We start from the raw sequence: 25,369 nt of genomic DNA on the forward strand, positions 1-25,369 counted from the left end.
CCTGGCGCGGCAGGGCAGCGCGTCCGTAGGCCGTGGGCGCATCTGTCGCCACGCGCACCAACACACCGCTCACACGAGATTGATTGAGCTGGTCGTTTGTGATCACCAACGTGCTACCCAGCGGCAAGGACGACGCAGACGAGGACATGTTGGCTAGAACATTCATATGGGCTTTCATTTGAAGATACTACGCTCGCCGACAGACGCCGCCCATGCATGCTATGTATATGCTGCCCACGCCCCCATACACATCCAATCACCTATTCATACAGTTCCGGCCCATGCTGCCTGCCCCCGACACCTTGCGCCCCGCAGAATGCACCATGCTGCACCACGCTACTAATACAATGCACTGAATGACCCCGTCTCGGAACGCCTCCATCCTCATTATCTCATACACATACACAACCAATTCGAAAAGCCGCAGCGCTTCAGTACCTCTTCTTCTTCTGCGTGCGATGCACGTCCCCGCCCTTCCTGTTCCGCTTCTGCCGGTCCGTCGGCGGCTTGTACGGCTCCCTCCCGTACTCGTCTCTGAACCGCGCCAACATGTACTCATCAACATGTCGCCGCAGCCTCTCGCCGTCAATCCCTCCCGGCATCTCCTCGCCCAGCTCGCTCCCAGCTCTCGTCGCACCGCCCGGCGTCGCCGCCGTGCTCTCGCTAAAGTCCACCTGGTCGTCGTGGATCTCATCGACGATCTCCTTCTGCGCGACCGTCGCCGCGGCCATGTCCTCGGTGTCTTCAACAGTACCCATGACGCGCGCGTCGCCCAGGAGGCCTGCCTTTTCGCCGAGCACGCGGTCCATGGCTGCGCCCGCTTCGTCGCCAAGTCCATCGTCGAGGGCATCCTTCCACGTCACGCGGTTGAAAGTGTCGGTCGTGAAGTCTCCCTTCTGGATGATGACGTCGTCGAGAAGGCGCTTCTGGTTGCTCTTGCGCAGAATATTCGCTTCGATGGTATATTCCGAGACGAACTTGTAGATGTGAACGTCACGCGTTTGACCGATGCGGTGGGAGCGGTCCTGACACTGCTTGTCCATGGCCGGGTTCCAGTCGAGGTCGTAGAAGATGACAGTGTCTGCACCTGTGAGATTGATGCCGAGACCTCCAGATCGGGACGACAGGATGAAGCAGAGGATGCGGGGGTCGTTGTTGAAGCGATCGGTCAGAATTTGTCGCTGCTCGATCTTGGTGGCACCGTCGAGGCGGAGATAGCGGTGGCCATGGATGTTAAGGAATTGCTCGAGGATGTCGAGAACCTTGGTCATCTGGGTGAAGATGAGTGCGCGATGGCCGCCTGCCTGAAGGTCTCTAAGCAGAGTCGCGAGTCGTTGCAGTTTACCACAGTCGTATTGCAAGAGGCGTTTGTCAGGAAAAGCGATAGACTGGCGGATGCGGGACTCGTGGAAGGGGTCCCGATAGCGGACCATCTCTGAAGATCGTACAAGTTGAACACCAGTGTTGGACAACGTCAGAGGGGCCAACTCCTCAGCCGCAACCGCGGGAGTGACACAAGTGAAGCGCGTGACAAGCGGCTCCAGGGCTTCGGCACGTTCTTCGAGAGTAGGTATCATCTCGGTAAACGCGTTGATCTTCTGCTGATGCCATAATGAAGCAAGTGCGGGACGGAGCGGTTGACGGAAGCCTAACCTTCCCCGACGACCTTCTTTGATCCCAACAACGGGAGGCAGAGACACAGGTGCTTGCCCGAAAAGATTTGGGTGATGATATTGCATGCCTGGTGGATACGCTGGGTTGTACGCCGGCTGAGGAGGTCTAGTGATCTGCTCATCTGGTTCACGAGCACCAAACGCATAGCTCTCGTAATCTAGGGTGAGCCGATCGATAAGACCTTTGCCGTAGATAGGCAAGAACTGTGTCCGGGCACGAGTGAGCTTGAGGCATACCCGAAGTTGGTCTCGCACAGCAATTCTTTCCCTGTTTGCCATGTCCGCAAGAGTTGATTGAATGGAAGATGATTGCGGTTCAGCAGCCTTGTTGATACGGCGTGTGTGGATTTCAATGAGGTCTTCCAATGGACGAGTAGCGCGGATTTGCTGCGATCTCCGAGCTTGCAACATTGAAGTGCGCTCACGGTGCGCAAACACCAGATTCAATGCGTCCAAGTTGACTCGCTTGTCTTCCATGCCTTCGGATAGTCGCTTCTGGATGAGAAGATTCTTGATTTCGAAACGGGCAGCAACTGACTTTGGCATGGCCATGGAGGTCACAATGGCTCTGGTCTCGAACAGGTCAGGGTGGTTGCAGACTTTTCGGAGTGACATTAAGCAGTTGATAATTGACATGTAGTTCCCGGACGACAGTATCTCCTTGGTCGATGCGCGGCCCATGAACCCGTCATACAATTGTCGCTGTCGCTTGGACAGCTTGCAGTACACTACGTGTTCGTACTTTCCTGGCATTTGCTTTTCAACGTCCGCCTTGAGTCTGCGTAGGAGGTAAGGACGTAAGACCTCATGAAGTTTCTTGACGATCTTCTGAGCTTCTGCATCCAGCTGTTGCCGTCCTTGGTCTAGGATTTGTGAAGTTGGGTTCTTGAGGGCCATCGTAAATTCTTCCAACCCGGCAATGCGGCCTTCACCAGCGAAGCCAGCTGGCATTAGGAAGTAGAGTAGCGACCAAAGCTCGTCGATGTTGTTCTGCAGTGGTGTACCCGTTAATAGCAAACGTCGCTCGGTCCTGAGATTCAGCATGGTCTGCCATCGTTGAGACTTGAAGTTCTTGATGTTGTGGGCTTCATCAAGAACAAGGTATTGCCATGCACGCATCTTGAATGCTGCAGCATCCTGGAGGATAAGCTGGTACGAGGTGATAACGACGTTGATCATGTCCCGACCTGTGTTTCGCCAGCCGACACGCTTTCTTTTTCGTTCGGCAATGTCTCCATAGTACGTGAGAATCTTGAAGCCCGGCAAAAATTTCTTAAACTCCATCTCCCAGTTCAACATAACACTTGTGGGAACGACGACTAGATGTGGGCCCCACTTCTGTCGGTAAACAGCGATGTATGCCAGCACTGATATAGTCTGAATGGTCTTGCCCAAGCCCATCTCATCAGCCAAGATTCCATTTGTGTCAGACTCGTACAGATTGGCAAGCCAGTCAAGGCCATCATGCTGATATTCACGGAGTGTACCTCGTAGTAGTGATGGTATTTCAACGCGCGGAGGTTCAGATGGGTGCCGAGAGCGACCTCCAATGATGGCCTTTTCGGGCACGGTTGCAATTTCTTTCTCGAGTTCGTGTGTATCCATCTCCATGGGGTCGGGCACAGCTTTAGAAGTGTCATCGCATGGAACGATACCCGTACCATTAACATCTGCTGGCGTGCCGTTAGTGTCCGGAATAACTGTGACGTCTTCCTCTTCAATTTCGTGAACTCCATTTGTACCGTTCGTGCCATTTGCAGGGTGCGTGCCATTCAAAGGTGTTTCGTCGCCTGCGTTGAAGTCTTCCACAACCATCTTAGCGGACTCTTTCAGCTTTTTGATCTCGGCCGGGGTCAGAAAACCCATCACACCAGCGTCATCATCGCCCTCTTCTTCGTCCTTCTCGGAACCGGAAGCTGACGAGTCTACCTCGCCCTCATCAGAATCCTCATCTTCATCACTCGGCCATTCCTCGCTGCCAGATCCAGATACATCGTCGTCAGAATCCAGCAAGGCATCATCTACTGCTTCCAATTCGACAGTAGCCGGGTCGATGTAATCTGGTTTCTTTCCGTCTTCATCAACCTCCTCTTTATAAACACCGTTCGTCTGCGTGAATGAATCGTGCAAAGAAGTGTCGCCGTTTTCCATAGCTATTTGCAATTCGAGATCTGGGTCCGGAGTCGGCTCAGGTGTACCTCGATCCTCCTCGTCCGTGGCCTCGTCTTCATCTTCCTGCTCATCAACGCTAGAGCTATCATCTGGGAGGTCCGGTAACTGTTCGTATTTGGCGCGCAATTGCTCAGCAGTCAGGTTAGCATCCTCATCCTCTTCGTGCCCCTCATCGCTTTCGGAATCAGATGTCATTTGATGGTCCACTTCTTCTTCGCCTGAAACCTGCGATGTGCCGCTCCCAAAGTCGCCACCTTCGCCCTCGGTGTCGCGGTCATCGCTTACAAAAGATGAGGCAGAGTCGATCATGTTGCGACCCAGGATCTCCTGAGCTTGATTGAACATGTCATCCATTGCCTTGTGACCAAGTTGTACCTGCTCCGCTTCCCACTTTGCCACGCGCTCCTTGTCGATCTCGAGCCTGACATTCGCCCATGTGTCTTTGACGTCTTTGACAAGCTGCTTGTACCGGAGAAGAGCGCGATCAGCCTCTTCTTGATTGATTTCATCTTGCGACTTTCGCTTGTACTTGTTTTTCCAATACTCGTAAGCCTCTCTTGCAAGCGTCTTCGCCATTTTCCGATGAAATGCATTTTCTTCCCTCAGGAGCTTGTTGAACGTAAGAGCATGGTTCACGACGTGGTCCCAGTGGCCATATTTTGGTGGGGGTTCGTCAGCCGCTTCAGGTTGGAAGATGCTACACCGTCCCAGACTCAGAACGCCTCGCTCGGCAGCATCAGCGATTTGCAGCCGGCGCTCGGCTTCTTCTTGCGCCTTCTCTTCCGTCATCTTGTGACCCTCCTCTCCTTCCAACGGGTCATCCTGTTGTAACCATTCGCTAAACGACGAGTGTTTTCGAGGAGGCGGCAGGTGGTGGGGATGCCGTGTCGGTGGGTCGAGTCTTCGGAACCGTAGTCGGATGCGGGGTGTGGACATATCTGACGGATTCCCATCCAGTCCATCATATGCACCAAAGGAGTCTTCGGCGGGGTCGAAGGTGTGGGCTGCGTCATCGGTTGCAGTCAAGGTGGACTTGCGTCCAGGGCGCTTCCGGAGAGTTTCTGGGGACGCTTTGACAATGGCTGGCGACGTGGGAGAAGTGGCGAGCGCGGCGGCCGAGGCTCTCTTATTGCGCTCAGACTTGCGCGTTGGCGACTGCAGTGGCGGTGCCGGACCCTTCTTCTTCGCTGCCGACGATGCTGTCTTGGCTTTGGCAGGCATTCCAGAGGTCGAGACTGCGCGCGAGCTCTGTTTACTGCTGCTCTTGGACGTGCCATTCGTCTGTATGCCCCTTGCGACAGAACCGCGCGTGCTTTTCTTGACGGCCGGTTCGGGCGGGGTGGGTGCCTCTCGGTTCACGCGCGATGACTTCCTCACGCCATTATCGAAAATAGTCGTGGGGCCATCCGCCGCGAACGACTTCCATGGGGGCGATGCGGCGCGTGACAGGGACCGTCGTGGTGTGATGCTCTCAAGCTTCCGCCGCTTCGCAGGGCGCGACGCCTGGATTCCGTCATCGCCGTCCGCGTCAGCATCGCCATTCTGTGCCGATGTCTCGTCCTCTTCCTTTATCCCGAGAGGCTGGTCGTCGTCGGCTGGCAACGCGTCGTGTGTCGCGGCGGAGGGGGCATCGTCGTGTTCAGGCGTCGGTTGTGGGTCGGAGGCCATCACAGAGATGGTCGCGCTGGGAGCCTCCTCACAATAAGTCACAGCAAGGGGACCACCGCGCGCCACCCGAAATCAACATGAATCAGCCCGAATGTGCTGTCGCACGAATGGCAGCCGTCGGGGGAGTACGCTGGTGTGGTCGGATTCGCGCTGACACGTCTCCAAGGCGCGCTGACCGAGATGTTTCTTCGTGAGGTGATCGCGAAAAGAATCGTGTCCGGGGGTTAACGCCGCTGCCTTCCTTGAACCGCACTGGCGCATCGCCAGACTAAAACGGTCTAGCCGCTCGCGACCTACCCGCGTCAAGGGTACACAGCGCTGCCATGTCAGCTTTTCATTTTCGTCCTTGTTACCCTCCGTAGCACGCAGAGCTTGCAGCTCGCAGCATGGCTCCATGGTGTAGCATCACTGCTACACCTCATCCAAATTGATGGAAGGACTATGTTGATGACGTCGACACATGGTCACGTGCTTAGCGGAAGCCCACGAGTACATGATCCACGGGTCATTTTTGATGCCTTCTTCAAGATTTGGCTACAAGAACCGTATGATGGTTTTTTTCTGTCGCATATGTATGCGCTCAAAAGAGAAAGCTAAGCCATGCAAGTACCGTACGCCACAACCAGTGCGTAGGGGCCATTCGAACATACCTCGTGTGATAAGCAAACACACAACGTTGCATTCCAGCCGCGAAACCCCCAGGAGAACCGAACAATCTTCCTTCTCATTCGTGCTCCGATTTCCTCAAAGTAGCACATAGTTCCCCCCGTCTTCGAGCACTTCATCCACCCATAGTCGATTCCTCAGCGCAGATCCCACCGCTCCCCAGCCTGACGGATCCTCTAGAATCCTCCTCGTGATCTCCACGTCATATTCGCTCACGTCAACTCCAGCGAGTGCTCGACCCTGTCGCAATTCCACGAGGGCATGGTCCGGTATTGTACTGAAGAGCCCTGTCTCGCCCAAAGCTTGGCGGCGGGTTCGACGCCTCTCACATCGAATGCGGTTTTGCATCCAATCATGCCAATCTAAAGTCTGTACGAAACGCCTGTTGTATTCAGTGCGGAACAAGACGCATCGACACGTGTCCTCGGGGCTCAGTGGAATGTCGCGATCTATACGGTATCGGACTCGTGCTGCTGGCCAGCGGATACGGAACCCACGGCCATAGTGGACAGACCGGGCTGTAGGTCCCTGCACGATCAGGTCGTAGGTGTTATCGTCTTGGGACATGACGGTTCCCGTGCAGGTGGACCAATTGTTGATGCGGTTGGGGCGCCCATCTCTATTGTATTTCACAGTCAGGGCTGGACGAGACAAGCAATCACCTCGATTGACATACCTGGCAATCGTTGGCAACTCTAACCGCCTGAATGCTCGTCCGTGATCATCGAAATGACCATCAAGCGCTTGGAGGTCTCTGCGTAGTCTGTTCAAGCTGTCACGGATATAAGAATCTGCAATGTCTGCTGCATTAGGAGCTGCTGCTGCAGCGTGCGGAGGATGTGCGATTGCGAGCTGGATATTTCCGCTGAGTTCATCCATGTTTCCACCCAGTGTGCGTTCCACTTGGTCTGCTACGTCGTCACTAACGCCTCCGGTAGCTCCCAAATGCGCCATTGACAACAATAATCTTCCTGGCTCTTCCCGCTCACCATGCGGAGTACGCGGGGGCATCTGCTCAGAGGTCGTAGGTGACCTGGTCGGGGGAGGTCGCTCGTGCCGCTGTACGATGGTTGTTGACGTAGAGGCTGTGTAACCGTCCTGTGTCAGCGCTCTGTGGGGCGGCGGGCGAATATATGCACCTATCCGTGTTGATAGTGAAGCCTGTTGCCAGGGAGTAGATAGACCTGGAACCACTCCGGCTTCACCTGATTTTGCGAGCGTTGGTAGACTGTTTGCGGCTTCTACTAACGCGAGGCCTGTCGTACGAAATACAACGAGTGTAATCCTGGACAAGCTAAAGTGTACATAAAATAGTGGGTAAGGCGGTAGAGTGAGTGGTTTCAGCATCAGCGTCAGGGCGAGCGAATGAAGCGAAAGGCCTCGGACTGCTCTAAGCGTGTGCTGTGGCAGGCACGGCGGGCTTTGCGCCTTCCGTGTTTGGGGTGAACTTTCCCAGGCGGGTTGGTGAGCCATGCCATGCACATGCAGCGCCACAATGAAGGTGGTTTACCGAGCTTGATCTTTAGCATACAAGATGGTTCGTAGACCTTATATTACTCTGCAAGAAACCGTGACGTTGCAATTACAACTTTGCCGGGATGAGAGAAAGAGTGCATGAAAGATTCAACTACCAGGCTTTTAACAGCAGCGTCCGCAGTATAAGAAAGCAGTATTCAAACAGTTCGGCAACAGAGGAAATGTTCAGTGACACGGTGAGCAGGTCTTTCACATTCCATTACTTGACCAGTTGTAAACCATTCGAGGCGATTTCGGTCAACGAAAGCAGCTGAGAGGAGAGAGCTTAATTGAACATGCAGTCTCGTAGCAATTTCAGAGCGCGAAAACGGTCGCTCTTCATTCCGGCAGCATGTTGCAAGTGATAAAGGCTCAGAAGATGCGGCACAGAGCAGAACGAGGAGAAAGAGCGATTGTTGAGGTCGGACGAATGTTGCCGGTGTTCCGAAGCCCGTCGAAACCTTGCCTCAACAACACATCGCCACGCGTCCCCATCTCCCCATCAATCTCATTGTCCCGAGCATGGTTCATGGCTTATGAAGTTGGTGCTACTGCTTGGTGTGTTACTTTGCGTTCTCGTCGAAATGATGCATCAAGTGTGCGGTCGAGGATCGCGCTATGGGATAGGAGATTTGTATGGTTGCTTTCAAAATTAAGGCTTTGAGGTGCTGCGAAGCAGGCGATATCTTGAGAGCAACGAAGAGACCCGAAAATCAGGACCCGTATACTATATCTTACCGCGCACGCATCCTTGCGCGTTTTGGGGCCACCACTCCAAGAGACGCCAGGATGTCTTCAAGAATAGTCGTGAATACACATCCGCTATTTCACACACATCCGGAACACGTGACAACGGATGGACTCACATGCACTTGGCGCTACAGTAGGAAATAATAAGACTAGGATGATGAGCTATGGAAGGCGACAATCATTCTGCTGCGTCTGTGCTTGGCTCTGGTCATTGAGCAAACTCAATGCCAGGTTCGTAGCCCTCACCACGTACAAGTGCACAGTCCGACTTCGAGGGCCGCCTATTCAACCAATAAGAGTACCCAGTTTTCTAGACTTACCCGATTTTCCAAGCACCACCCCAGTTTTGCGCAGGACCATATCGGGTGAACGCGCAGGAAGTGTGCGGCTGCATCGATATGCCATGGACCTTCAGGCCTGTCGTGGAGAGCAAGCTCCCCACATATCTCAGGCAATATTACTACATCATAAGACGAGTTGGGCGTTACCACCTGTAGGAGGAGCTAGCTTGGGGATCCGGGGGTGGGCGGCGGGCGAGGACGGAGGGCGAGACGAAGTGAGAGAGAAAGTAAGAGAGTCGACGAACAAGGCGACGACTTAAATAGACAAAAATTCTTGACAAAACGCGAGAAGACGCGGGAGCAAACAGACACGAAGGGATTCGACCGTACGCGAATCTCAGGTGTAGGTGACAGTGAAAAACTGGTGGAGACTCCAGTTCGCCATGGTGATACTACGCTATATTCGAAGTTGTCAAAGAATCCTTCCAAGCGTGTAGAGATGGCAAACGGCCGTGAAGACTGACCTTGCTCAAAGCTATGCTTCTTTTTCGAAAGCCCGGCAACGCCGCAGAAGTCAATGAAAATTCTTAAGCGAAACTGAGATATCTGCACCACCCCGCAGAACACGGTGAGCCCCTTTAGAAGGCCTTAGCCCCAACATCGCTACCACTAGGACGAAACACCCCCCTCATGACATGGGCAGTCCCCACAACTGGAGGCTCTCCCTCTGGCAAAAGCAATGTCACACCCTCCCTGAACCCGTTCTGACATTGAAGCCACGGCCCCTGTGGGCTGTCAAAGAGCCTAAGCACCTCCATATCGTAGGCATTTGACCAATCACATCACGTCCGTACTAGGTGGGGCGTCTTCGTCGTCGTCGCCTGTCATCCGGGACTCAGTTTGAAATCAAGTGGTTGTACCAGGTAAAAGTATCAGCAAGGCCAGCGCGAATCCGCCGCGCTTGTCTTGGAATAAAAACTCCATATCTAGTACCGCTTTTGTCTCATTCCAAAAATTTCAAGCTTCAAATTCTCACCAGTCGAGTATCCGTTAAGTGAGGCATTTGGTTTGCCTGTTTCCTTGTCAGCACACCCCCAGCACACAACTATCAACCCAAACGTAAGCGTATATAACCGAGCAGCTTGAGTACATCTGTGCAACCTGCGTATTAACAACCGCACACATCATGTCTGAGCTCCAATCCACCAACGGACGGACGGAGCGCGCCGCCACCGACGCATGCTCCGAACAGCAGACGCCTACGCAAAACGAGCCTCTCGCGAACTCGACGAATTCGAAGAGCACTCCCTCCGAAGACCCAAACGGCTATGTTTTTACCCCTGATTTCGACTTCCGGTCGGCCGCGAAGAAGCTGAAGTGCGACGAGGACCCCGACGCAGTTGTCTCTGCCATCGGAATCCTGCTCGAGGAGCTGCACGACTGCAAGATGAAAATTGATTTCTTCGAGACTCTGTTCGGATACCGCGCAGAGCACCTCATGGCGTACGACGTACATCTCCTCCGGCATGACGACATCATGTTCTACGGGCAACGGCGGCTGCAGGGGCGGGCGCTCCAGCAGGCAATGCTGGAAAAGAATGGCCACGAGCCGTCGCTCGCAGAGCTGAAGGGCAAGTCAGTCATCTTGACTGTGCCAGAGGACCACTACGATTTCGCCGTGGTGCTCCCTATGAAGGCCAAGCGTGAAGTCGATCGCAAACTGAACAGCACGTATCCCCGATATGTATAGAGAGCAGCGCTAACACGTATATCAGAGCGACACGCCCAAGACGCGCAGGACGTCGAGGAGAATGCAGGCGCTTCCACAGAAGACGCTGCCATAGAGCTGCAAAGGAGTATGTGCTACACCAGGCCGCACTGAAGAAGATTCTATGCTAAGTTTGTCTCACAGAGACGCCGGCCGTGAGGAAAGCCGCGGATCGGGAGCAACTTCGCAACATCCTCTCGCAGGATCAAGACCCCGCCGGCCACTGCGCCGGTGACGAGATGCTTCCCACTCCGCGAAAGGCAGCAGCCGATGCTGTGGAGGCACAGAAGAACCCCACCGAAGAAGACGCAGCACCCACCGAAGACAGGGAGCGCAAGCGAAAGCGCGCAATTGTCGCAAGCGATGACGAGGAGGACGAGCAGAGCGCGAAGGCGAGCAAATTTCACTGAGAGTCTGTCCTTGAGTGGAAGTGCCGAGATCGAAGAGAGCCGTTCCACACTGCTATGTCAAAGACTTGAGTTTGTCGACCTGTATGATGCCCACTCTGAGTAGTACTCTGCAGGCCATGCTTTGACGCAGCGCTGTAGATTGCACGCGCGTCAAGGAATCCGTGACGGGCATTGTTCATTTGCATCAGTTGGATGAAGCACTACTTCGAAGTTGGATGTGGCATGTGTTCGATACAGCTCAGAAGTTTTGTTCAAGCAATGGAGCCAAGTTATTGCTCAAATTTGAATGTTATGTTCTTATTTTCAAACGCCAATAGTCTAATCCAGCGGAGGGAGCTTATTGATTGCATGAGCTAGTAGTCTGTATTCACTATTGATGGCACTATCGAGCAAACATTTAGACAGATTAGGCACCGAGACATCCCACGATCATGCACGAGATCCCGATACGGACCTCCTCCGATTGCATGACTTCAGCCACTTTCTTAGGGGTTGTTACCCTTGCCTTTTTCCTCTTTGTGATTTTCCTTGTGGTAGTGTTCTTTATGCTTCTTCTTTGGGTCTGCGTCGCGAGGGTTTTTACCGCCCTTCTTCTCTCCCTTCTCATGTTTACCCCCTTTGCCATCGTGCTTTTTGCCCTTATCGTCATGCTTTCCGGCCTTCTCATTATGCTTCGCGGCCTTGTCGGCGCTCTTGGCTGCCTTACCATCGTGCTTCTCACCCCTCGCAGTGTTCGTGCCCTTGTCTTTGTGGTGTTTGTCCTTGCCAAGTTTGTCTAGAGTGAAGCAGCAGTGTCAGCCAAGTTTTTTTTTTGCAGATAGCGCAAGTTCCTTTAAGGATTAGTCTCGGGGCAGCTCGCTCAAGTTTTTAAGCTTCGAGAAAGCTGCGATCGCCATACCACTTACTCGCGGATGGTACTTACGGTGATGTTTCTTAGCCTCAGCTTCAGGATCAGCAGAAGCATCTCTTGCCGCATGATCTTTCTTCTTCCCATCCTTTCCCTTTTGATGATGTTTATGCTTCTTTGGGTCAGCTTCCGGGATGGCTTCAGGCTCGGCAGAACGCAGCGTCAACGGGGTTCTCAGTACCGCATCTTCCGGGCCCTCGGCAACGAGGGGAAGAGCGTACGCGGTACCGAGCAGAGCCGCGAGAGCAATGACAGAGAAACGCATAATGATGAAGAGTATTACTCGATCAGGCTGTGAGGACAGTAGAAGAGCAAATCTGTGTACTGGAAATGAGGAGGCTTTCATCGCCTTTATATGCCATGACTCGAAGACAGTGCGTGGCAACAGCATTACCTAAATGTAAACACCATACACTTGATCTTGCATTAGTGTATCCCCTGGTGACCAAATATCTCGCGGATTCAAGCTGTTGCGGAGAGTGTACCATGACTGAGACCCGGATGCTGGTCCGGCCACCCTCAGGTTGGAATTGCCTCAAAGCAGAAGCGTTCCACTCCCACTCGTGGCAGATGCTTGCGATGCAAACAGAGCCGTATATCCGAGGCGTCCAACTGAGCTATGAGGAGGCAGTCACCAGCCACTAAACGTTCCCTCCGGCGCCACAGTATGAGGCTAATGGTGCATCTTCGTAGTGGCTGAGGAGCAGGAGGTCTCTGTCTGTATCACGAAATGCCTCATCTCCGGATCTAGACCGTTCCTTTGGATACAACTCGATATGGTAGTCTGGGAAGCGGGTGAGCACTAGCCTCAAGTGTGGCGCGATGATGTGGCACCGGAAGCTAGTATTCACCGTTGAACTTAAGCTTCGACAAGCTCTGCTAAGCTTTGCTAACCCTCACCTGTCAATGTAGCCGCGTCTAGGCTACCTAACGGGCACGTATAATACCGAATGGTAGCACGGGATGCATCCATGGGTCCCGCAAATGCCGCGAATTATGTTCGTCGGCCAGTCTTGCCCGGGAGCACAGGTTCCTAGATTTATTGTCCACATGTGGTTGTCTGGCTTGATCAATGTTCTCCAACCAGTGATCTTCCGCTTCGAAACGATATAGTTCGATCAAGTTGCCCGAGGAGATAGTCGGCCCGATCTGGAATTGATGGCCTCCCTAGATCGTTGAACGCGGTAGCGCCGGATGTCTCGTCTATCCGAACAGGTAGTTTCAACCATGGCTCAGCACCAGCGCATTAGCCTCAATATGTGGCGTATTCGCGATATGTGGCTGGTGTCATCATAGACTATGATTATTATTAGCAGGTCTACGCAGATGGTGTGGATGATGGTGTGTTCACCACTTATCAGCTTCGCAGCAAGCGGGTTACAAACGCCTGCCCCAGCGACCCCACATGAAGTGTGTTCCACCTTCTAAACTGGTGCCTCTAGGATAAACACAGTACACAAACATGCAATTATCGAGGCTTCCTGTCTGGCTTTCGCAAGATAACAATTTAACAGGGTCGCTGCTAGATAATATCGATGTCGACATCGACTTGATCCGAGCCCAGGCCTTGATAAGCTTCGCTGTTCATCAAGCCGTCCACCCACGCATCGCCGACAAGCCGGTACTTGGAACCAGCGGATCGTAGGACGAACAAACTGTCTGCTCCCTGCAAGGCCACGATGACGTCGCCCTCCAGCACTTCGATCATCCCGTTGCGGGGGCGTTTGTTTTTTGTAACGCTGGGTGTTCGTCCTCTATCGAGCAAGTCTAGGCCAGGAAATCTTACGTTATAGTGCCTCGCCATGTAGTCATCAGGATCGACAAGATCTGCTAGTTGAAGGAACACCTCCATTTGCTGCCTTGTCCGCGCTGGCAATTCAGTGTATTTTGGCGCTGATACGTGACATAGTCGTTTATTGTCAAGAGATCGTAGGATTTTAGACATAAACCACCATAACTGGAGTGCCGCTTCTACCTCGACAGATCGTCCTTGGTATGTGTCGGAATCCAGCATCCGTTCATTTTCAGTGTTCTACACGTAGGAAGGATGCCACTCGGCCCGATCTCCATAGTATGAAGGAAGTCAGAGAGTTTTGAAAGCCTGTTTATAACACAGGTCCATACACTCTCAAGGTCAGGTTTTCCTTGTTGAATCCAGCTCCGAAATCCCGTGGAGACCCAAATGATATCCAGGACGCGGCCTCTGACCCTAAGACACCGTGCGGACGGGAATATTGGCCTCCGAGGAAGGGCCATAATAGGATGTAGTTAGCAACCAGAACTATCCACAAATGAAGGTCGATTTCCACACGCACAACGTTCTTGGTAGGTCCAAGATGCGCATTCAACTCGTGTCAGGTCGTTCCCTGCAGCAGCCATAGCCAATGGGAGCAAGCTCATGCTGCCCTCAAGAAGCTTTTGGAAAAAGGTTTCCATGGTACATTCTTCGGAGTAGCCAGGAACTATACGGTCGGCGACGTCGGATGAAATTGCCAGAAGGACAAAGATTTGATCGCGCGGATCGTAACAATCCAGGAAGCTGTTGTACCTGCTGAAATTCTCGCACAGTGTTATAATCTCTTGAATATTGACCTTGTGAAAATTGGTAACGGTATGGCAGGACCTCCGGTTAGTTAATATGTGGGACAGGAAGTCAACCGTATCCAGTGACATTCTGAAGGGAACGGGTGGGTGTTCTGACCAATACCGATGAACGATCATTCTTCCTGGTAGTACGTCCAGAGAGCCGGTATCATGGCCGCTGTCTCGCAATCTAAAAGCTATGACACCCTTAAGATGATTACTTCGTCATTTAGTAGCTGCTCCTGCGACATCGAAAGCCTGCTCGTCCAATCCCCGAACACGAGTGCAACTAGCCATTACCAGTCTTCGTAGTTTGTTATGCGGAAAGTGTCCTCAGGGAAGCGAGGTTACTCCTCATGGCCAGGGATTGCATTGTCGTTCCACACATGCATACAAACATAGTCGACATAGCTCTTATAGATCCACTGGATTAATTTGAACAAGTGCAATCCTATCTCTGCAACTTCTGTCAGGGAGGCCAGGCCTGTGTAAAACAATCACCCTCGTTGCATGCCGATAAATCTTGCCCATCAATGCGACCTGTTGACTCTTGTCCTCGCCGTCTTGATTGATGCCTATCTGGTCGATCCGAAACGTCTTGAATTCGAGTTCGACGCAGTTCTTGAGGTCTAAAAGAGCGTTCTTGAGGTTTGTCGTCAAGGGTATTGACCCCGACGAGCACCCTTGGAATTGACAATGATCGCTTCGAAGGGCTTCTCTTGCGAGCCCCAAACGTATGATAGCGCTTGGTAGCATCGATCAGTGTAAGAGACTTCTTGAAGCGTGCACTCAATCGGATCAGGGACAGAGCTATCGAGCGTGAGAACACGAATGCTGTCTGGTCCTGACAGTAGCTGGTACTCGTAGCGAGGGAGACTCGTGTCACTGCGCGACAAGAGTTTGGGCAATCGACGCCCGTTCGATGATATGAATGAGGAAAGGCGAGAGCATTGCGACCTCCGCTTGGGCTGCATAATGAGTTACACCCGCTGCAAACTCGCCCCGTTCGCGTTTTGCACTTTCGAGATAATCCAGAAACACTGGCGTTAAAGGTTGCGCCGGTAGCAGCAAGCAGCGCTTTGACGGTCAAGGTTTCGCGACGATTTGTGCTCAGTTCAAACATGTCTTGCAGGCAGAAGTCGCAAGGCTGAGCGGATGTCGTCGAGCTTCTGCCTCAGACAGCCGGTCTAAGCCTCTACGCGGCTCCCGAACATTGGCACCCATTGACCTGCAGCCTCCTCCACACCTGGCTTCCCCAGCTGAGGGAATTTGTGACACGCTGAAGTGGCATTCGTCAATCGTCCACAATACTCCTAGATAATACATCCCAAAACGAAGTGGAGAAAGACATCACACTGTACACCCGTGCCTACGCTATGCATAACCAAATAGACCCTCAACAGAACCGCACGAACTCTCACTACTCGCCTCTTATCTTACTGTCCCACTCACCCCACCCTTCCACTCAAAATCCACGGTCTCCTTTCCCAAAACGAATCCCCAATGATATCCACATGCTCCGTCACAATCCTCGCCTTCCCCCTCTTCTTCCTCTCCTTCTCCTTCTGCGTCTTACTCATCGTCTTCGGCCGCCCATCCAGCCCCTCCTTCCACCCCTCATCTTCAATCCCCAGCACTTTCTTCCCCTTCTCTCCTTTGCCCTTTATCTGCCTCCCCTTCGACTTCTCCGGCACCTCAGGCGGCACTTCCACTTCCTCTTTGTTCCCCCAATCGAATGAAGCGAACTGCTCTCCACTACTGGTCGGTGGTCCCGAAGACGGCGGCGCAGGAAACGAATAGCTCTTCGAGTAGCTGCTTCCCGCACGCGAGTGGCTCCGCAGCGACGCGCCCGGCGGACTCGGCGGGATCACCGGATTCACAATCAGGTTCTCCATCTCGCCGTGTCCGCTGGACCCGCCCGCTGAAATCGCTGAGCCACGCGTGGGTGGCGGCGGACTCTGGCTCCATGGCTGTGGCGACGACCCCATGACTGCGCCGCGCACACCGCCGATGTCGTACTCGCCGGTTGGCGGACTGGGAAGCTCCTTCATTGTCATTAGTTGGCTGGGTGGGGTCCGGGGGCGACCTGCGCCGCGGTAGGAGGACGTGTTCGCTGGGTTGGCGACGGCGAGGTCGGATGCTTCTTGACGGAGGAGGGCGTGGGACTTTTGCGTCGGGAGGGAGAGCTTGCGCGGTGGCTGTTCGGGAGGGATGGAGGAGAAGCGTTGCGGGATCTGTGGAGGTCCGCGAGCAAGTCCGCTTTCGAGGACGGATAAGCTGGGACTACGTTTAGGTGTTGGTCTGTATGACGGTGCTAGTGGCTTGGGGTGGAGCGAGAGCGACGCGCTTGCGGAGTGCGAGATTGGTTTTACGGGTTTCTTGGAGTTGGATATTGTAGGTGATGGATAAGCTGCTGATGACGGTACGTATGGAGAAGGCATCGGTGAAGTGTTGGCATGCGTTATCGAGTTCGGTGGATTCAGAGACAGAGGTGGACGTGTGCTTGGTTTGAGAGTTGGTGGAGGGAGCGGTATGGGCTGCAAAGCAGCATGGCGTGGAGCCGATGCGTTGGCGGACGGAGAAAGGGGTGAGAAGGTCGAGAGCGAGAAAGTTGACGGGTATCCAACAGAGGTCTGATCTTTGAAAGCTTCTGTGAACAAGGGCATCGGGATTGTGGGTGGCGAAGGCGGCGGAGACGGGGTTGTAGACGTGGAAAGGAAGGTCGGTCCGCGAGGCGTCGATGCAGTTGCTGTCGACGTTCCGGACGCCGGTGAAGAGCGGAAGAGGTCGTGATGTGTCAGTTCCAATGGTTGAGACATTGGTCTTGCTATCGATTGCGGCGTCGGATGATGTATTATTGGAGACTTCGCGGGAGTCGGCGACGATTGCGTCGAGGTTGGGAAAAACTGTAACGTTTAGCTCATGGGGCAACTAGAAGACGAAGATTTACATCTCTGTAGAGCACGCTGCCCTTTTTGAAGATATCCGGCTCGTTGTTGTAGTTGATGCCGAACCTCTTGAACAGGATTTCGTTCTTATCGCCAGAAACAGTGCCCGATAGTTCCTTCTCCGCGACGCGGTTCTCGAGACCGCCCTGTTGGACGAGAGCCCAGAAAGTAGTGTTGTAAAGATTATTTATGTGGCCTGTGCAATGTAAGATAGATGTTGGAGCTGAGGAGGGCCCGACGTGGGGTGCATAGCGCTTCGGGTATATGTATGGACAAACACCCCGTAGCCAGTAGTAGCGTACTTACAGTCAGCCTGCCGCCAGCTCAGATAGTCTCTTAAATTAGTGTTGCTGGGATAGCATACTGCCCGTCCGTCGAATGAGGGTAAGGGAGCCGTCAGGGGGTGGTCTGGGAAGTACTTGGCCCATCCAAGCACGTAGTTCGCAGTGAATGTCGATACAATGGTTGTCACGAGCTTACTGTATTTCATTAGCAACTTGGTGTTGCATTGTGCACCATACATCCACATGAATTTGGATGATGATGATGTGGAATTTCGTACCTGGCGCGTCGTTCGAAGAGCATGCAGTCCTTGTGAAAGACGAAACTGTGTCACTCGTCAGCTAAGACTCGCGACCCTTAGCGCTCACATGCAAATTGACAGCTGAACATGCTTGCCATCTTGCCGACATTCAATCTCTATCAAACAAGCGATTGGAAGGCTGGAACGCGTACCTAAATTCATCGCTCTGCCCGTAAGCCAGAACAAGGTCCGGCAAATCTTTCATGACGGCCTCAGCCGCACCGTTCATCAAGTCCAGTGCGCGGCGGTCATTGGGCTTGACGAAGTTGTACTTGGTCGTAAGTCTGCAGTAGCGAGCATGTCAGCATAGGTCGGGTAATCGGTGCTCGCTTCCTGAAACACATCCTCTTCAACCGCATATGCGGCCAACCCCCGAAATGCCCAAAAATGGAAGCAAGATCGACTTGAGAGCATGTGCAGCTGAAAGGATATGGTTCTGAGGGGAGAGGTACTTTGTAAAGCCCCGGCCGTCTATGCGGACCACGACAAAGGTGTTCGGCAGCAGGTTGTCGGGCTGCTCAAAGTTGCGTACGTATTCGTACCTGGCGACTCGTCAGTTTGATTTCGTCCGAATGCTGGCCGATGGTCCGCTGGCTCACGGCTGGCGAGCGCTTGCGTGCACGTTGACTCACTTTGAATTTGCCATGGCGAGGTATGCAAGCGTCACCTCCTAGCTTGTTGGTCGCACAGCATCTCAGACGGGTAAAGACGCCTTAAGCTCGAGGCACGGCAGGCATCGAGGTAAGAGTTGTCCGGACGTCAGCAGCGAGAAGAAAGGCAGAGGTCGAGGCTTCACAAGCTCCCGGTCGAGATGAAACGCAGGACATGCACCCCCGGGCCTACCTGAATTTACGAACGGTGACACGGCAGCAGCCGGGCACGCACAAGACTCGTCTTGATAGCCAGACGCCACAGTTGGGCAAGCCTGGGTGCCGAAAGTTGGGGTCGAACGCAAATTGCTTCTTCGAGGGTTCGCGGGCGCAAACGAGCCAGGAACGCAGCTCACTTTTGCGGCTCGCGTGCCTAGCTGGGCGTAGCGCACCACGATCACGGGCTGTTTGGGAGAGACGCAGGTCGTGTGCGAGTTTCGCCTGAGACACAGCTCGACCTCGCGCCCTTGGCATGCGCCCGTCGGCGACGACGATGCCGCGAGCCCGCCGCCGCTCACCGCAACCTGCTCGCGTCGTCGCGAGTGCAGCCGCGCTGGCGATGCCATGTCCCACTTGTTCGCGTGCCCCAACTCCGTGCGCCACTGCGGCAAGGCCTTCGAGTCCCTGGCCATGCATCCCTGGGATCTGGAGATCGCCATGGTTCCCGGCCGGCTATCAAGCTTTGGACACGCCGATCTTACGTGGTTTCAAGGCTTCTTACTACCACCTCCTATAGGCAATGCGGTTGCGCAATGGCTCAAGACTGAGTTCTGCTCTCTGGGCACGGAGCCCAAGTCTGAGCATCGCGGATGCCGCTCCTTCGCAAAGCTTGTCGAGCATCATGAAGCGGCCCAGTGTGGAAATTTAAACTTCTATCTAGCACGCAACGGCGTCAGCCCGCAACGACAGCGGGAGGGAGTCCTGACCGAGCAACGCCTGTGGATTGGAGTTGCCCGAGAAATGCCTCGGCGTTTTCTAGTGTATTGGCTGGCATGTTTATGCGGGAATCATTGAAGCACATTGAAGCAAAGGAAAAGCATATCCATCATGAAGATAGGATTTATTCAATTGAGTTTGCAAATGCCACGCCATGCCGCTGAAGAGCCAAACCGCCTGTGTACGTCGCCATTCCTAAATGCGTCATTGAATCATCTAGCACCGTCTCTCCGTCTCCGCTGATTCAAGCAGCGGCAGCAATGGGTTTGGCAATAGCCCCAAACCTCGCCGCCTTCTCCATGAACGACTGGTCCCCCGCCATATCCTTCACCCCTCCCTCGTCGTCTCCCCTGATCTTCGTATTCCGCGCCTTCGCCTTCTCGCCGACCTCATACTTGTTCTTTACCTTACTCGCCAACTTTTCGCTCTTGGTCTTCTGCTCCTTCTTCAGTTTGCTCTGCACTTTCTTCTGTGCTCTCCAAGGCGCAATCTTTCCAGACTCGCCCTTTGCCTCTGTAGCAACTGCCTTCTCATCCTCAGTCTTGGGTTCCTTCTCTATACGCTTAGCTTCCTTCTTCTCGATGCGTCGAAGAGTGTATTCCTCGAGTGTCTGCCCTTTCTCCGCGGCGCGAGCTGCGTAGTCGACTTGCTTCTCCGGCGACAACCGAGAAAGATGCGCTTCGATAAGAGATTGCTCAGTGGGTTGCTGTTGGGCTGCAGCTTTGCTGCGAGCTTTTCCACTGGCAACCTTACCCTTTGCCTCCTTTCTCTGTTCCCTCTTAGCCTGACGCTCTGTCTTGTTCGAAATCTTATTAGCGTTCTCCACGGCCTTGATGGCTTTGGAAATTTTGCCGTAGTTCTGCAGGATATCTTCTTTTGCCAAGTTCTCAGGGTTCAGCATCGGCAGATCGCCGTTGAGGATAGCCTCAACAACCAACTCCTTGGCCATCTGCTTCTTCGCAGCCCGTATGACCTTCTGCTGCTGTTGCTTCACGGCTTTCTTGCCGAGCTTTGTGCCAGGGACCTTCGGGTCATCGACGTTTGTTGCATCGCCGTACGCACCGGCCTTCTCGTTCTTTTTGACACTCGCTTTGACTTGCTTGCCAATCCTGGACGTGACAGCGCACATTTGTGGCCAGGCGTCTGCGCTGATGGGACCCATGCCTGTCCGCACTTCGCCATTCGCACTTGCTTGTGCCCGTGCGCCGATCTTCACTCCGCCAGTTTCTTGCTTCAGCTTCTTGGTGGCTGGTACATCTTCCTCAGCTTCACGCTTCCGCTTGTTCTGGCTCTTCTTCGCCTTCGTCAATTTCGAGGAATCGGATGCAGCGTCGTCGCTGCTCATAGAATCCGAATCGCTTTCGCTTTCATCGGTACTACTGTCGTCGACAGACGTAGGCGGTGTGGTGGCTCCTGATGCCGGTATAGAGGTTTCCTCTCCAATCGATCCCTGCAGTCCTTCTCCCTTCACGAAAAACCCGTAAAGCCCACCACGATTGATTCCCTTCTCCTGGATCTGGCTAAGCGTGCTTGTCTTTCCACTTCCTAGGTTTTGGAGTGACTCGTCGAACGCTCGCATCCACCACTGGTCGTCTGTCGTGTGGCTGGCTTTCTTCTTGCCCAAGCCCAGCTGGTCCTGCTTGTGGCTGATGAGGAGAGGCTTTTTGATCCCGCGGTCGGAGGTGTCGAGGGAGAAGCCGGCACCGCGCCAGCCTTGCCTGCGGAGGAGACCTTCTGCGTTCATCTAATCAAGGCGAATCTGAGTGATTGAAATCTGCGACAGAAAGAAGGCTGCGACGAGAGCGCCAGAAAAAATTGTGGGGTTCGGCGCGAAATCTTGGCGTCGGGTCTTTGGGAGCAGTGCCGCCAGGGTCTTGGATTGGGAGCAGCGCGGAAGTGCTCTCCTCGCTCTGCCGAGGTTGCTCTTGTTAGTGCGAATGCATGTCATTTACACATGCCGGAACACTCTGCAAACACAATCAATCCTCACAATTGACAATTACGCTTCTGCGGTGCTCCCTCCAGAGAGATCAATACTGTTTCCTTAGCGTTTGACTACATCATGAAAATCGCCGACCGCACATTCATAATCTCAGGCGGCGCGTCCGGCCTTGGCCTTGCAACAGCCCGTGACCTCCATACTCACGGCGCTTACGTCTCTCTCCTCGACCTCAACAGCGACGCGGGATCAAAAATCGTCTCAGAGCTCGGCTCCCGAGCCAAGTTCTTCGAAGTCGACGTCTCGGACACAGACGCAATCGAGAAAGCAATCACAGGCACCGTAGCATGGATTAAAGAAACGGGCAAGCCGATAGGTGGTGTGGTGGCTGGTGCAGGAGTTGGACTTCCAGGACTAATCATAGACAAGAAGAACGAGCCACTACCGATATCCAGCATCGACTTTGTGCTGAACATCAATCTCAGAGGAACGCTGGATTTGATTAGGCAAGCGCTGCCTCACATGACGACTGCACAACCCGATGGTCCGGACGGCGAGCGTGGAGTGATCATCATGGTAGCGAGTTCTGCCGCATTCGACGGGCAGATGGGACAGGTTGCGTATGCAGCGAGCAAGGGTGCGGTGGCTAGCTTGACGCTTCCTCTGGCGCGCGACCTGTCCAAATACGGCATCCGAGCGGTGACAATCGCGCCAGCGTTGTTCGAATCGAACATGACCAAGCTTTTGTCCGGGAAGGTGAAGCAAAGTCTGGAGAATGCAATGGAATTCCCGAAAAGGGCGGGACAAGCCTCGGAGTTCGCGAGGACAGTGCGGGACTCGATAGAGAACTCCATGTTGAATGGGACGGTAATACGATTGGATGGCGCTATGAGGATGCCGGCCAGGTTGTAGAGTAGTTATTCGATCTCAGCCATCCCAAATCCATTGAAGGACAACCTCGTTCATCGCTTCCGCTCCCGAATCTTGAACTTGACACCGTTTTTGTTGACCCCGCCAACCGTGTGGTTCATTTTAGCACGCTGCAACTCCAGCTCCTCTTCGGCGGCCATGAGCGCGCGCTCTCGGGCTTTGACTGCTTCCAGGTGTGCTGCCGCCCGCTGTTGTGCCCTCTCCCTCTTGCTCATGAAGAGCTGTTCTTGTTTTTGCGCCAGGTCTTTGGCCTCTTGTTGCCTTTTCGACGGCCTCTTCTGTTTCTTCGATGTCCCCTCCTCGTCGTCATCTTCCACCTGTGGTTCCTTCCCGCCTCCTCTGCCTGGCATCTCGGCACCCTTCCCAAACCACTCGTCGTCGTCGAACTCGTCTTGTTCTTCCTTCCTCCCCACATACACTGTATGCCTGCCCTTCCTCTCATTGTCTCCGTCCTTCAGCACCCTCACCTCTTCGTCCTCCAACACCAGCCGCTTCTCCAACTCCTCTCTCTCGTTCCTGACCATCTGAAGCATAGTCCGTATATAGCCAGCATCCTGCGTCTTCAGCAACTTCACCACATCCATATCCAGACTCTTGTTCCCCCGGTCGGTAACTTTTCTGCCCGCCTTGTCTACCGTGCTGCTCATCATGCCGAAGGAGAATTCATCGGGATTGCGCTCGGAGGCCTTCTCTTTGAGGATCTTGAGGCGCGCTTGCTTCGCTTTGTGATCGTGCGCGCGGAGTTTGTAGTCCTATATACTGTCAGTTGCGTGGAAACTGGCGCTGAGCAAGTCGCACATACCTTGCGTTTCTCGAGGAGACCCCATTTTTTGCGCTCTTCCGGCTGCGCACGCTCCTTATGGTTGCGCCGCTGGACGGCATTTCGCATGGACGACATTATGGCGGCGAAGTTAAGTGTTCTTAACGTGTGATGGCGGGATGGACTTTTGAGAAATTTGGAAGATCGATAAGATCGACGCGCTGCAGAGCTAACCTGACATGGACTTAGCGTGACTTGTTCACAAGTAGCTCCACTGTGTTGACCCGCACTGCATCTCCGACTCTCTGTATGCTAAGGATCGTTGTATTTTCACAATCTTGACGAGCTCTTCATTGACATTGCTGTTGTTCGTCCAGCTCTTCCTTGAACAGCTGTTGTTCGTCCGCCTATACGCTGCACGGAATCTAATTGGCTCTGCGTTCAGCCGAAGTGGAATTCCGCTCGCTTAAGACCGTATCTTACCTCCATGTTACCTCCATGCCACTACACAGCCGCAGCCTTGCATGCATCAAAGCTTCGTCGCGCGAGAAATACTGCCTAGACGTACTAACTGGTGGACGGGAATAGGCGACAGCATTCACCGTCGGTGAAGAATCAAGCCGCCCGGTGTGTTCCCAGAATATCCAATGGCGTTATAGACAAGTTAAATAGGGCTCGTTGCGCAACTTCATTGTTCATATCTAGGATCAGACCTTTATTCACACCGACCCTGCTATAGTTCCCTTTCCCATATCAGCACCAATATCTACACCCATTGCCTCAGTAAGAAGTCCGCCAGTCATGGTCTCCTTCGACCCAGCCAAAGACATTCCCTCCCTCTCCGGCAAGGTAATTCTCGTCACCGGCGGCAACATCGGCCTGGGCAAGCAATGTATTCTCGAGTACGCTCGCCACAACCCATCGCGCATCTATCTGGCCGCACGCAGCCCCTCTAAAGCCCAAGCCGCCATCGATGAAGTCAAGCAACAGCTAGGAACCTCAAATTCCACCCCCATCAGCATCCTGGAGCTCGACCTCTCATCTCTCAGCTCGGTCAAACTCGCTGCCGCAAAGCTGCTCGGGCAAGAGTCCCGTCTCGACATCCTGATGCTCAACGCAGGCATCATGGCCGCAGCGCCGGGCCTCACCAAAGACGGATACGAGATGCAGTTCGGTGTCAATTACCTCGGGCACGCCCTGCTGTTCAAGCTACTGCTTCCTCTGCTGGAGAAAACGAGCAATTTGCCAGGCGCAGACGTGCGAGCCATCATGGTCACGTCCGTGGGCCATCAATTGGCACCCAAGGAGGGAATCCCCTTCGACCAGCTGCAAACAGACTGCGAGAACCTCGGTGCCTTTGAGCGCTACGGTGCCAGCAAACTTGCCCAGATCCTCTGGGCAAGGCACGCCGCTACGCTGTATCCTAATATCACGTTTGCCGCGGCACATCCTGGGCTCGTGGGAGGGACGGGGCTGGGGTCGAGCGCGACGGGAACTTCGGCCTTCGCGAACATGCTCATGGCGTTATCGCCTCTTGCAGCCACTTCGCTTGAGAAAGGGGCGAGGAATCAGCTCTGGACATCGGTGGGGAAGGACGTGAAGAGCGGCGAATGGTACGCGCCAGAGACGTGTATAGGTGTGATGCAGGTTGGAGTGGGTTCCCAGAGCGGCGCAAGCGCTCTTGCTAAGGACAACTCGCTGGCAGAGAGGCTGTGGAAATGGACGGAAACAAACTTGCACTCATATTCGATTTGATTGTGGTAATGAGCGCTCTGCCCGGGATGCGGTACCGAATGTAATATACTCTGGAGTAAGTAGAAATCAGGTCCACTACGAAATCAAGTTCACAAATTCAAATTCCTCACGAGTAGAATTTGGGACGAGTGTTCCATCTGGAACACAGAAACTCTCAGATCAGCTCATTGAATTTTGCGACCCGTATATGCTGCTCTATTGGCTAAACATGCCTTCTGTCCGATCGCTATATGTATTACGGTACGGGTTTTGGTAGAAGATGCAGCGCAGCAGATGATGCACTGTTGCGTTGAGGCTCAGATGCCTTGGAAGTCATCTCAAACACAATCAATCGGGCGTATCGGACGAAGTGGACATCGCTTGTAAGTCTGTTCGGGTTTGAATTTGGAATTAGTGGGCTTTTGAACGGACGGACTGCGGTCAACCTCTCTCCACGGCTCATGGTTGTATCGAGTCGCGGGATACGTTCTTATGC

The 25,369-nt window shown here is 53.8% G+C and overlaps 13 protein-coding genes across 13 annotated transcripts; 4 read left to right on the top strand and 9 right to left on the bottom strand.

Annotated features, from left to right (window-relative positions):
* Positions 1-188: 188 nt before the first annotated feature.
* Positions 189-5,715, bottom strand: CC84DRAFT_1168332 (uncharacterized protein). The gene has a single exon (XM_018179369.1). It carries the CDS (start codon positions 5,511-5,513, stop codon positions 432-434), a length of 5,082 nt encoding a protein of 1,693 aa, XP_018031556.1. The 5' UTR covers positions 5,514-5,715; the 3' UTR covers positions 189-431.
* Positions 5,716-6,183: 468 nt separating this feature from the next.
* On the bottom strand, positions 6,184-7,712 carry CC84DRAFT_279875 (uncharacterized protein). Its single transcript, XM_018185739.1, has one exon. It carries the CDS (start codon positions 7,650-7,652, stop codon positions 6,258-6,260), a length of 1,395 nt encoding a protein of 464 aa, XP_018031557.1. The 5' UTR covers positions 7,653-7,712; the 3' UTR covers positions 6,184-6,257.
* A 738-nt stretch (positions 7,713-8,450) lies between these two features.
* On the top strand, positions 8,451-9,204 carry CC84DRAFT_279879 (uncharacterized protein). The gene has a single exon (XM_018185740.1). The coding sequence runs from the start codon at positions 8,551-8,553 to the stop codon at positions 9,043-9,045; it is 495 nt and encodes a 164-aa protein (XP_018031558.1). The 5' UTR covers positions 8,451-8,550; the 3' UTR covers positions 9,046-9,204.
* Positions 9,205-9,899: 695 nt separating this feature from the next.
* On the top strand, positions 9,900-10,903 carry CC84DRAFT_1263212 (uncharacterized protein; the record flags this gene model as incomplete). The annotated part of the gene is made up of 3 exons (XM_018185217.1): positions 9,900-10,428; positions 10,501-10,581; positions 10,638-10,903. Exons 1-3 carry the CDS (start codon positions 9,912-9,914, stop codon positions 10,901-10,903), a joined length of 864 nt encoding a protein of 287 aa, XP_018031559.1. The 5' UTR covers positions 9,900-9,911.
* Positions 10,904-11,388: 485 nt separating this feature from the next.
* On the bottom strand, positions 11,389-12,075 carry CC84DRAFT_1180250 (uncharacterized protein; the record flags this gene model as incomplete). The annotated part of the gene is made up of 2 exons (XM_018180462.1): positions 11,389-11,678; positions 11,826-12,075. 2 exons carry the CDS (start codon positions 12,073-12,075, stop codon positions 11,389-11,391), a joined length of 540 nt encoding a protein of 179 aa, XP_018031560.1.
* Positions 12,076-13,332: 1,257 nt separating this feature from the next.
* CC84DRAFT_1229978 (uncharacterized protein) lies at positions 13,333-14,697 on the bottom strand (the record flags this gene model as incomplete). Its single annotated transcript, XM_018183684.1, has 2 exons — positions 14,126-14,697; positions 13,333-13,703 (listed from the first exon to the last, which is right to left on the bottom strand). Exons 1-2 carry the CDS (start codon positions 14,529-14,531, stop codon positions 13,333-13,335), a joined length of 777 nt encoding a protein of 258 aa, XP_018031561.1. The 5' UTR covers positions 14,532-14,697.
* On the bottom strand, positions 14,697-15,678 carry CC84DRAFT_279918 (uncharacterized protein). Its single transcript, XM_018185741.1, has one exon. It carries the CDS (start codon positions 15,514-15,516, stop codon positions 14,863-14,865), a length of 654 nt encoding a protein of 217 aa, XP_018031562.1. The 5' UTR covers positions 15,517-15,678; the 3' UTR covers positions 14,697-14,862.
* On the bottom strand, positions 15,679-19,009 carry CC84DRAFT_279923 (Thg1-domain-containing protein). The gene is made up of 7 exons (XM_018185742.1): positions 18,557-19,009; positions 18,377-18,466; positions 18,077-18,208; positions 17,904-17,948; positions 17,648-17,820; positions 17,344-17,537; positions 15,679-17,299 (listed from the first exon to the last, which is right to left on the bottom strand). The coding sequence occupies exons 1-7, from the start codon at positions 18,568-18,570 to the stop codon at positions 15,842-15,844; spliced, it is 2,106 nt and encodes a 701-aa protein (XP_018031563.1). The 5' UTR covers positions 18,571-19,009; the 3' UTR covers positions 15,679-15,841.
* On the bottom strand, positions 18,470-19,625 carry CC84DRAFT_279958 (uncharacterized protein). Its single transcript, XM_018185743.1, has one exon. The coding sequence runs from the start codon at positions 19,231-19,233 to the stop codon at positions 18,619-18,621; it is 615 nt and encodes a 204-aa protein (XP_018031564.1). The 5' UTR covers positions 19,234-19,625; the 3' UTR covers positions 18,470-18,618.
* Positions 19,626-19,646: 21 nt separating this feature from the next.
* Positions 19,647-21,390, bottom strand: CC84DRAFT_1168335 (uncharacterized protein). The gene has a single exon (XM_018179370.1). The coding sequence runs from the start codon at positions 21,252-21,254 to the stop codon at positions 19,755-19,757; it is 1,500 nt and encodes a 499-aa protein (XP_018031565.1). The 5' UTR covers positions 21,255-21,390; the 3' UTR covers positions 19,647-19,754.
* A 63-nt stretch (positions 21,391-21,453) lies between these two features.
* On the top strand, positions 21,454-22,404 carry CC84DRAFT_1168336 (3-hydroxyacyl-CoA dehydrogenase type-2). Its single transcript, XM_018179371.1, has one exon. It carries the CDS (start codon positions 21,573-21,575, stop codon positions 22,359-22,361), a length of 789 nt encoding a protein of 262 aa, XP_018031566.1. The 5' UTR covers positions 21,454-21,572; the 3' UTR covers positions 22,362-22,404.
* A 7-nt stretch (positions 22,405-22,411) lies between these two features.
* Positions 22,412-23,277, bottom strand: CC84DRAFT_1190346 (U3 snoRNP-associated protein-like protein Utp11; the record flags this gene model as incomplete). Its single annotated transcript, XM_018181110.1, has 2 exons — positions 22,412-23,131; positions 23,182-23,277. The coding sequence occupies 2 exons, from the start codon at positions 23,275-23,277 to the stop codon at positions 22,412-22,414; spliced, it is 816 nt and encodes a 271-aa protein (XP_018031567.1).
* A 371-nt stretch (positions 23,278-23,648) lies between these two features.
* On the top strand, positions 23,649-24,984 carry CC84DRAFT_1168338 (short-chain dehydrogenase/reductase). Its single transcript, XM_018179372.1, has one exon. The coding sequence runs from the start codon at positions 23,941-23,943 to the stop codon at positions 24,892-24,894; it is 954 nt and encodes a 317-aa protein (XP_018031568.1). The 5' UTR covers positions 23,649-23,940; the 3' UTR covers positions 24,895-24,984.
* Positions 24,985-25,369: the final 385 nt, after the last annotated feature.

Source organism: Paraphaeosphaeria sporulosa (genome assembly GCF_001642045.1).
Source record: "Paraphaeosphaeria sporulosa strain AP3s5-JAC2a unplaced genomic scaffold CC84scaffold_11, whole genome shotgun sequence".
Classification (NCBI taxonomy): domain Eukaryota; kingdom Fungi; phylum Ascomycota; class Dothideomycetes; order Pleosporales; family Didymosphaeriaceae; genus Paraphaeosphaeria; species Paraphaeosphaeria sporulosa.

Excerpts from the sequence above, each read along its gene's own strand:
- CC84DRAFT_1168332 (XM_018179369.1), bottom strand. The coding sequence starts at position 5,513 with ATGGCCTCCGACCCACAACCGACGCCTGAACACGACGATGCCCCCTCC.
- CC84DRAFT_279875 (XM_018185739.1), bottom strand. The coding sequence starts at position 7,652 with ATGGCTCACCAACCCGCCTGGGAAAGTTCACCCCAAACACGGAAGGCG.
- CC84DRAFT_279879 (XM_018185740.1), top strand. The coding sequence starts at position 8,551 with ATGGACTCACATGCACTTGGCGCTACAGTAGGAAATAATAAGACTAGG.
- CC84DRAFT_279918 (XM_018185741.1), bottom strand. The coding sequence starts at position 15,516 with ATGTTTGAACTGAGCACAAATCGTCGCGAAACCTTGACCGTCAAAGCG.
- CC84DRAFT_279923 (XM_018185742.1), bottom strand. Across the intron at positions 18,209-18,376 it reads GACGGCCGGGGCTTTACAAA|ACTTACGACCAAGTACAACT; the intron begins GTACCTCTCCCC and ends TCGCTACTGCAG. Across the intron at positions 17,821-17,903 it reads CTCTTCGAACGACGCGCCAG|TAAGCTCGTGACAACCATTG; the intron begins GTACGAAATTCC and ends AATGAAATACAG.
- CC84DRAFT_279958 (XM_018185743.1), bottom strand. The coding sequence starts at position 19,233 with ATGGCGATCTCCAGATCCCAGGGATGCATGGCCAGGGACTCGAAGGCC.
- CC84DRAFT_1168335 (XM_018179370.1), bottom strand. The coding sequence starts at position 21,254 with ATGAACGCAGAAGGTCTCCTCCGCAGGCAAGGCTGGCGCGGTGCCGGC.
- CC84DRAFT_1168336 (XM_018179371.1), top strand. The coding sequence starts at position 21,573 with ATGAAAATCGCCGACCGCACATTCATAATCTCAGGCGGCGCGTCCGGC.
- CC84DRAFT_1168338 (XM_018179372.1), top strand. The coding sequence starts at position 23,941 with ATGGTCTCCTTCGACCCAGCCAAAGACATTCCCTCCCTCTCCGGCAAG.